Source organism: Cyprinodon variegatus, unplaced genomic scaffold (assembly GCF_000732505.1).
Source record: "Cyprinodon variegatus isolate N-32 unplaced genomic scaffold, C_variegatus-1.0 Scaffold46, whole genome shotgun sequence".
Lineage (NCBI taxonomy): Eukaryota > Metazoa > Chordata > Actinopteri > Cyprinodontiformes > Cyprinodontidae > Cyprinodon > Cyprinodon variegatus.
The window spans coordinates 1,267-11,626 of record NW_015150499.1 but is presented as its reverse complement, the minus strand read 5'-3'; the positions used below and the strand labels follow the sequence as shown (position 1 = coordinate 11,626).

The following is a 10,360-nucleotide window of genomic DNA, read 5'->3' as shown; positions in this document are numbered from 1 at the left end:
AAATATAAATGGTGCAAATATGCAGTATTTCGGTTTGGTGTTATCAGTTTAAAAAGGGTGTGGATTCAAGACAAGGGGTTATTTTGAACATTTCTCTCCCTTAAGGGGCCCACTGTCATTACACCCAGCTCACCAGCAGGGGGAGCTCTAATGCTAAAAGAGTCCTGGCTGATGAAACTGTTGATGGAAATGTGAAAGGCACTCTTGTTTTATAAACTAAGTGAAATGCCGTAAAGAGAAACATCATTCCATACAGATTTGATGAATATTATTACTTTATTAAGGTTGTCTTTTGTAATTAGACTGTTATGTCTATGTTAAAAGTCCCCTGTCCGGCAGTGAGCGTGTTAAACTATTATCAGCTGCTTCCATGCGCATGCTCGCCCGTCCTGATCTCCAGCCTCATAGGCCGCCCTTAGTGGGACGATCCCGGCGCAGCTTTGTGGGCTGGGCCTTTTGCTTCCGTAACGCTCACAAGCTCCGGGGGAAGCAAAGGTTTCCCGAAAGTCAGCTGCGGCGGCCCCGGCGGACAGGACTGGCTCAGACCGCTCGCCATTTTTCAACTTATCCTTTGGGGAATAAAAACCTTTATTTATCACTCATAAGGCTTTTCAATCTAACACAGAGGACAGCTCTCCATGATGATGGAAATGGAGGTTATTCATTCAAGTCAACAGGTAAATACATTATTTATTTTTTTATTTAAGTAAGCCTGATTTCTAGAAGAGATAACCTTCCCACTCAACTTATTTTCTTATACAATCTCCTAAACGGGTTTGAAGTGGAAACTTCATTTGTCTTACGAGAAATTAAATATTTTTTAGCTTATTTAGAAGCCTCACTTTTGTTTAACCAAGATGTAAAAACATTTATATAACAACTGAGCGCTGTCAAAGAAAATAGTTAAAAACAAGCCACACTTTCAGTTCTGCAAGTCATTCACTAGTGACGTTAATTCCCCCAGAGGAAATAAGAATCAACAATTATTTATAAATAAACTGATATGTGAAGGTTTAGGGTGTTTTTTTTCTCACTAAATATTTATATATTTTCCCTTTCGATCATCTTGAGGTGAAGTTTGGTAAACAGTCCTGGTGTCTCATGTATTTGCTCATAATTGCGCCCCCCTCCCTCCTCCCCTCCTCCTCCCTTTCAGGCATGTGATCCCATATCTGATTCACACAACCTTCTAACCACACTGACGCTTTTTATTTTTAAGGCATATGATCTTTTTGATGTTCATTTTTTTTTTTTTTTTTTACATAAAAAGGGAAAATTATTAAATCATTTTTTGGGGGAGAATATTTTCATCTGAAAACAATGGAAGAGGATTAGGGCCATTGGTTATTTCAGTTTATTATGGGAAAAGTCAGAATTCTGACTTTAATCTTAGAATCCTGAGATTAAAGTCAGAATTCTGTGATTAATGTCAGAATTCTGGGATTAAAGTCAGAATTCTGAGATTAAAGTCAGAAATCTGACAAAAAAAGCCAGATTTCTGACCTTTTTCCCATATTAAACTGAAATAGAATTTAAAAATAAGTTAACTTTTTTTCTTTTTTTCAGTGGCCCTAATCATCTTCCATAGAAAACAGGTCAGCTGCAAGTTGATATTAATAAATAATAATAACTGAACTTTATTAATCTCAGATTCGCAGCAGTGGGCTGCCTTAGTGCGGCGCCCGAGGAGCAGTGTGGGGTTAAGGGTCTTGCTTAGGAATTTGGGTGGATGCAGGCTGTGGGGATTAAACTGGATACTTCCAAACTTCTCAGAGCACCAACGCACTGCTCTAACCACTAAGCCAAAACATCCCAATTACTGACTTTTTTATAGCTAAACATACTTATTAAATCAACTTTTACTTATGTAGTATAAGAAGGTGTCTTAATTAAACTGGTTGGATAACAGAAACCCTGATAATTTCCTTCTGTTTGACGCTGAAAGATTCAATGTTATATATGGGATCCATATGTAGGATCTACAGATCTGTTGTATATTGTGCAAAGATCCATGTCTTTACCTAACAGTAACTAATGTGTTTAGATTTGTTGAAAATCTTGAGATGATTTTTCTAATGCCTTTTTAAAACATAAGTGAAAATCTACCTGTAGTGCTTCATGGGTTTTTTTTTTTTTTAAATTGGGGTAGATTTACTTACAATAGAAACGGGCTCAAAGTGAAGTGAGAATTATTGTCTGGATTTATTGATCAGAATCAGAAATAGTATTTAGATAGTATTTAGCTATGGATATGAATTGAAGAGAGGGGAAAGCTAGTTTTAATTATTTATGAAATCTATTTATTTTCCAAACCTATATTTAAGTAAGGGTATATTAAGCATTGGGAATGAGCTAAAAATGGGCTGGATTATCAACATGTTACATAGAATGGCTTCATATTAATTGTTTATACGGGTTTAATGCTGTATAAATCCTATTAGTGTGAGCAAAATCCACATGGGGACCATAAGGTTGGGCAGGTATTCTTTTTCTTTTTAATTTCTCTATTCTGAGCCTCTTCCCCAGATCTATTCCTGAAACCTTCACTTTAATGATAAAACTAGTGAACTTGTCTTACGGCTTTCAGTAACCAGAATTATCAGTCGGCCCTTTAAGAAACTCTGGAGCCGCCCCTGCTCACTGATTTTCATCACACTGGGTCAAAGGGTGGATTGGCCACTGAGCTGTGATGAAATACTGTGTAAAAAAAAAAACTAAGAGATAGGTCTACCTGTATAGCAATAAAAGATTGTGATATTTGTAATTGGTAGGTTGTAGTGTACTTTTTGTCTTCCTCTTTCACTCTAGGTATGACTGTCTGACACATGGCTGGGTATTGTCTAGGAAATACTTTGGGATATTTGAGACATTTCCATGCTCGGGTGCCAGCTTTAGGCTCCTTAGATCAATGTCATAAATACCTGGCTTTAAAAAAAACACAAAAACGGCCTTTTATGTTTTAAAACCTGGGTACCATATAGCTGTAAATATAAGTACTACACAGCGTGAAATAAGTGGCACATCTTTAGAGAAAGTACAAACAATTTCCAGCGTGTAAGCAAGCTTTTTAGGTCAGGGTGTTTTTCAGGGACCTGTATGACCTGTTTAATGTGCTTGAAAGGTGTGACTAACAGACCAAAAACAAGCTGTTTTTTAGGTGCGTATATGTTGTTTTGCATTTTTCTAACTTATTGGGGGGATGATAGCAAGAACAAGCTGTTTTTTTAAACTTGGACAAAACATCGACAACCACAAGCGGGCCTCCAGATGTCCCGCAGACGCTTTTTAAAGGACTTCCTCATTCTAGAAAATGCCATAATTTCTGGCTGTGCGCTCACCTTCCAGCCTGGGAGCCTGATTTATAGAAGGCAGCCTTGGTAATGTGTAATCCTTTTAGCGGTCGTGGGTCTGATGCAACACTAAGGCAGAGAGGGTTAGAGGGTTCCTATTTTGCAAGGCCAAAGTCAGAAAGAGTGTGTCAACAGTATCCAAGAATATACAGAAGCCTCTATTTGTCTGTTTTTTATTAAAACAGTGGAAAAAAAAAGAATTTACTTCCTTTTTACAGGGCACTGTTCTGTTTTGGTTCCCATTTGGTTTCCTTTTTCCTGCTCATTTAGCATAATAAGTCGTCTAACTCTTAACTTCTTTTTTTTTTTTTTTCACGCAAAATCGAGGAACAAATCAGTCACATGCTCAGTGGGCTCAGTGCACGCCCCTATCTTGTGTTTGTGCAACATCCTGAGGGCTGGTGAAATGGTTTCCTTCTGTAAATAAAGTCTGGTGAAAAAGCGTAGAAGAAATGCAAAATAATTTATCTTTCTCACTGTTGTTAAAAAGAAGGACAAATAACATTTAGACCCGGGAGGAAGAAATCAACAGGAAACAGTTTGAGAATGTCCTGGTAGTCGTTTTTCTCCCCACTTTGCCTCATTTGGAATGATGTAAATATAATGACCGGGAAACGGTTTTTCTGTATAAATGAGGGCAGATCACGGAATCAAAAAAAAAAAGTAAAATGATGTATAGTGTGATCTAAAAGCTAAACATATTCCCACTGCTGCAAAATAACACAGAAATATCTATTACATTAACACTAAAACTAATCATACCATGTAATTGAAGCAACACATAAATAACAAACATGACTGGTGGAAATTGTAGCGGTCATCTGTCAGCCAGCTGACTGACAGTGCACAGCTACAGGTGAGGAAGCTTTGCAGACAGGTTATCAGCATCTAGATATAAAGTCACAGCTTTAAACACCTTTAAAGATTTTATTGAAAGGTTCTCTGTGTTCAAAGACATTTTAATAAGATAGAGAGAAAGCACCGTGGGGATGATTGTAGAAAGAGTAATGCAGAGCTACGCTCCTTTACTCGGTGCTGCACACTTCCACTCCAACTAAAAAAGGCTTCTACAACTTATACCCCACTTACAGGAGAGACAAACTCACCATTTGGAAATGATTCCAAAGTAAAAGAGCAGACGTGATGTGAAAACCGAAGATTCTCTCCTTAGTCTCTTTAACTCTACGCAACGACTTTATGTGTGATAAGCAGCCGACTGAAAACAGACCTACAGTGATCAACCAACTCATGGCGATTATTTCAAACTTCTTTTTAGGTGCCAATCTGCCGAGTTCAGTTCTGACCATTCATGTTTATTGTTCATTTGCTTTGACTAAGCAGCAAAGCATATATTTTAGACTTTCATTTAACTAAGTGTTGTGTATTGAAATACATGCTGTTGGTTTATTTAGTTAAATAATGCAAGTATTTGACAGAAAAAAAATAAAATTTTCCATTTCCATTAATCAATCAGAGCTGGAAAGGGATTGTATCTATTTCTGATCCCTAGATGATAAGAATTGCTCCATAAATAAAGAAAAAGTAAAAAAAAAAAAATCTAGACCCTGAGCAACAGTTACAGTAGGACTGTCACTAAATGTAAAGTGTTTTTATTAAATGCCATGTATCAGTGCCTCGTAGTATATTGAGATGATTTTACACTTTTTTTAAGTGACTGTATAAAACTTAACTGCATACAATGACTCTTATCTTTTCAGTGGAACAAAGGGCTTTACACCTTGCTGTAATTAGATGGGTTTAAGAGGATCAGATGAAGATTTTCTTGGGTGTCTGGTGGCAACAATGGAAACAGAGAGCTACATTTATTATTCATTCTGCTTCTTCCCCTTGATACTCGGGCCATCGCTGTTGTCGATGAGCCGATACACGACGATGGGGTGTGGCAGCAGCACTAGCCTCGTATATCACAGCAGCGACTCTTGGTCTTGTTCCATACCTGTCTGTAGTGTCGCTGCAGGACTGCAGAGGCTCACAGCGCTCACTCTGTTTGTTTGTTTTTTTCAGGACATGGACTTGATTGACATTCTGTGGAATCAGGACATTGATCTTGGTGCCAGGCGGGAGGTGTTTGACATCAACCACCGTCAGAAGGAGCATGAGCTGCGGAAGCAGCTGCAGCTGGAGGAGGAGAAGAGGCTGCACTTGATGCGGGAGCAAGAGAAGGCCCTGCTGGCGCAGCTGCAGTTGGACGAGGAAACAGGAGAGTACATTCCCCGCCCGCCACCAAACGCCCCTGTGGAGCCGGCTGTCACACCTCTGGAGGTTACTCAGGTACAAGCAAAGACCATCATTACTCACGTTAGGGGCAGGACACTCCCACCTCATTTCATAGGTTGGGTCTGTACTGTCACTTGGTAACCTCTCCTTTTAGCGTTATTGGCACCACATAGGTGAGCCTGTTAGTTTTGCATCAGTGCATAGAACCCTAAAGACTTCTTAGATCTAAACTGTACAATATAGAACTCCATAAATGCAAAATAACGTTTAGCAAGTATCCCAGCACAAATGATGTAACAGTCTATTTTAACTTCTGCAGAATGTGGGCTTCACTCAGGAGACAGGTGGCAGCATGTCATTTGATGAGTGTTTGCAGCTGCTGGCAGAGACGTTTCCTGTAGAGCAAAATCAGGTAAGACCAGAAACTCAAACAAAACCCAAAATGAATGCCCTCAAGCAGAACTTGTTGGTTTTAACACGCTTCTGTCTCACAGAGCCCCTCGGTTTGTCTGGACACGCCTCCTGTTTCAGTACCTGCCAGCAGCAACATGATGTCCCCCGAGCCGACGGCTCTGTCACCAGCTGCCCTCTCCTCAGGTCAGCTGACTCCGCCACAGAGGGTGTCTCCAGATCTAGAGGAGGCCTGGATGGAGCTTTTATCCCTCCCTGAGCTGCAGGTATTATACTTTGGATTTTAAGTCTTCATGCCCTTGTTAAATAGAGCACGAGTAGCAGAGGCCTGGCATTGATGGGACATATTCTTTGTTTTTGTGTGGTATGGTGGTGGGGCCTTTATAGATCACGTGTTCACAGCTCATGCTGCTGTGATAAGGTTTCACTGTGAGAACCTTTAAGGACTAGTGATGGATATGCTTACATTGTAATGCAATTTAACTGATTAAAAGGCCTTTGGCTTTAGGCTGTCGAACCAGAGAGGGAGCGGCAGGAGTAGAGCCGTTGCTTTCTGGTGGAAAGGTGAAGATTTGCGTGCTGCACTTTTTCAGAAGCTGCACCTCCTATTTGCATTGGCAAAAGGGTGGAGCAGACTATCTGGTGCTGCTTCGACATGCCACTCAGTAGACTGAGTAGAGTAGAATTATCTACCATGCAATCCAATTAAAAATGTATTTTAGTAACTCCTCTTTGTGAATCACATTATACAGATTAATTACACACAAACTCATGTTTTTAAACCTTTATTTTTGTTATGATTATTTTCCCCTTACTTAAATAAAAGTATTTTATTATAGAAATGTGGCCTTAATGAAAAGTCTGTGAGCATATAATAGCACCGAACTGATGAACTTTTAAAGTGATGCAACAAACACAGGATTATGCCAAAAAACTTTTTTTTTTTAATTCATAAACCTTCATACGCAAGGACATATTTATCATCTGAATGGTAAAACACATTTGAACAGTTGGTTCTGCAGACTAGTGTTGCCAGATATTTCTTCTAAGACATCAGTGAACTGGAGCAACTGGTTCAGGTCCCACTTCCCAAAAAGGATTCTAGATAACATGCAATGTACTGTAAACGCTGCTGCAATAATGAAAACAGCAATCAGGAAATGCATTTCGACACGTTCACAGTGCCTTGCAGGTCTGTTCACTCCTAAGAGTTGTTCCCACAATAACATTGATGTGCTTCAGTGGGATTTTGTGTGCTGGATAGACACAACTAATGCATAAAGATTTCTTTGCAAAAAATGGCTCAAGTTAAATCGGATTCTCCTTAGAGCTTCTAGTTCTCATGTATGATTACAGATTTGTAATTTGAATTAGGCTAATATGACTGGTCCATTCTGAAACATTATGTGTTGATCTAAATCCCTCTTTTGTAACTTTGGCTAAATGTTTAGTCATTTTCCAGCTGGAAGATGAATCTCTACCTTAGTCTTTTGGCAGTCTCTGCCATTTTTTTTTATTATTTGGTATTAAGCTTTAGCTATCTTAAAATGAAACATGATGGTGTCTGTTTGAGGTTTTTTTTTGCTGCACATCATTGAATGTAAGAGAAACCCTTTTGCTACGCGTTTCTGGGCTCTTAACTGGTACTAAAGTGTATATGACACTTTTTACTCCCACATTGGCTCTCTTCTTTCCACTTTACCACAGAGAACAGATTTGAAAGTTTTTATTCCTCTTTACCATTCTGCATTACTTTATGCAGGTCTGCGTCATATAATCCTATTATAACCCATAGAAGTGTGTCACATTAATCAAATATAAGTCTGCTTTTACTAATTTATCTGTTGTTTTTTCTTCCAGCAATGTCTGAACATGCAAATGGAAGACACGCTGCAGACCACTACATACCCTCTGCCAACCAGCGCTGAAACACAGACTCCAAGCTACCCCGACTATCCCCCTGTCCAAACTCCTATTTTTAACCCCCTGACCAGCATCAGTGATGCCAAAACAAACAGTCTGAATGTTGGCCCGGCAGAGTTTATGAATACATTTGATGGCTCCGTTCCCAGCATGCCTTTGTTGGATGCTTTCAGACAAATAAAGGTGGACGCCCCCCAGCTGGATACAAGCTTCAGTGGAGAAGATTTTGGTGGAGTGTTTTATCCTCCAACTGAGCAAGAGGAGTGCAGCAGTCAGCCAGGCCAAGAAGAAAGTAAAAGAATGTGTGACTCTCCAAACAAAGTTGCCTTTGCGCACATGGACCTTTACAGCCTTTCCCCTGGAGATTCAGTCAACAGAAGCAAACAGAGCCTGACAGCAGAACACCTAGACTCAGATTCGGGATTCTCGACTAACGGAAGTCCAAATGACAGGTCTGTGTACGGAAGCGGGTCGTTTGGTTGTAGTGATTCAGAGATGGACGAAATGGATCAGAACCCGGGCAGTGCAGAGTCTGACTACTCTGAGATGTTTTCGTTGAATTTTGAACCTGAACACTTTATGGCGTCCAATTCGGTCACGGAGCTAAGCAGACCGCCGCAGCAGCCAGAAAAGAAACCTAAACAGCGCGAGGGGGACCCGGCGGAGGAAAGCGGCAATGAGGGCACTCCTTTCACCAAAGACAAAGCCAAAAAACGCTCTGATGTGCGTCTCACTCGAGACGAGCAGAGGGCCAAGACCCTCAACATCCCCTTCACTGTCGACATGATTATCAACCTGCCAGTGGATGACTTCAATGAGCTGATGTCCAAACACCAACTGAACGAAGCTCAGCTGGCCCTGGTCCGCGACATCCGCCGCCGTGGCAAGAACAAGGTGGCGGCGCAGAACTGCCGCAAGCGCAAGATGGAGAACATCGTAGGCTTGGAGGGTGAACTGGACTCGCTAAAGGAGGAGCGAGACCGCCTGCTGAATGATAAGACCAAGAACATGAAGAACCTGAAGGAGATGAAGAAACAGCTGAACAGCTTGTACCTGGAGGTCTTCAGCATGCTGAGAGATGAGCACGGAAATTCCTACTCTTCGTCAGACTACTCCCTGCAGCAGTCCACAGATGGCAGCGTCTTCCTCGTCCCTCGCATAAAAAAGACTTTTAAGAGCAAAGAAAACCACCCGTCTCCTTTGTAACCCGGTACTGCGTCATAATAGGATACTATGCAATAACTTTGTATTCACTCAGCTTTAAACTTTAGCAGCTTGACAGAACTGTTGTAGTTTCTGCTTACTCCTCTTGAATGTTGCGATGTTTTTTGATATTTTACTTTTATACTCTTATATCCTTACAGATTCTTTCACCAATATTTTGTAAATACAAACATTACTTGCTTTTCAGATTAAGAATGTTACTGTACCTGTGTATGTATATATATATATTTGTGTGTATGTATATAAATATAAATATATTTCTGTATACTCATGATTAATGAATTATTTCTTTTATAACTTACCTCTTGATTGAAGCCCAGTTTTTTTTATCCCATCTTCTATGCTTTTAAATAAACTAAATATCAAAAAAGCCTGTTTTGTTTTTTCATGATTTAAACACAACATTCTGCTTTCTGTCATAGCCACAGCCCAAAACAGATGGACAGCAACTACATAAAGAGCCTAATGAACTGTTGTGCAACAAACCACACGGTTAAAGTCAATTCTTAACTTTGAGGTTTTACTAAGAGTCATAAAAAAAACAGCAAGTAAGATGGATTTTGCATGAAAACAAAAGAATGACTGCTCTTAATCTGCTCTGCTTCCATGAGAGCAAGCTTTTGTTTGTACAGTCACTGGACTCTTTCAATTCAGTTGCTCCTGGCCTGAAGATCATACCCACCCCAATCATTGTGTTGCACAACAAAGAGAACAGTCCCTGGCAACATCAGAGCATGCTCAGTGTGATTCCTGCGTGACAGCTTGACAATAGAGCAATAAGCTGGGAAAATAAAGGTAAAAGGCTACGTAATCAGTCTGACCTGTGATCACTCTTTTATGTTCAGATACAACTGAACCTTTGATCACCAAGCCCTTTTTGTGAACACTTTAGATTTAAGTTTAGAAGGGAGCAGCTTAATGACATCAGAATCTTCTGCTTTTAGAAAATTATGACTTTTTTTTTTTCCATTGTGATTTTAGGAAATCTATTTGAGATTTAAGACATCCATCTTATCATAATGTGAGGTTTTTTTTCTTGACTCAAAGCTGGGCTTTTTGTATTTGAAAGCTTGTCCAGGATAAAAAAAAAACAAAAAACACTGAATGGTATGGTGTATGTGCTTAAGTGCAATGAGGAATGCCCAGAACTCTATACTGGAACAATCAAAGAGTCTTTCTATAAACGTAAGGGTCAGCGCAGGAGAGCCAGTTCC

The 10,360-nt window shown here is 39.9% G+C and overlaps 1 protein-coding gene across 1 annotated transcript; it reads left to right on the top strand.

Annotated features, from left to right (window-relative positions):
- The first annotated feature begins 471 nt into the window (after positions 1–471).
- On the top strand, positions 472–9,471 carry LOC107082057 (nuclear factor erythroid 2-related factor 2-like). The gene is made up of 5 exons (XM_015370509.1): positions 472–677; positions 5,376–5,642; positions 5,908–6,000; positions 6,083–6,265; positions 7,860–9,471. Exons 1-5 carry the CDS (start codon positions 639–641, stop codon positions 9,126–9,128), a joined length of 1,851 nt encoding a protein of 616 aa, XP_015225995.1. The 5' UTR covers positions 472–638; the 3' UTR covers positions 9,129–9,471.
- The last annotated feature ends 889 nt before the right edge of the window (positions 9,472–10,360 follow it).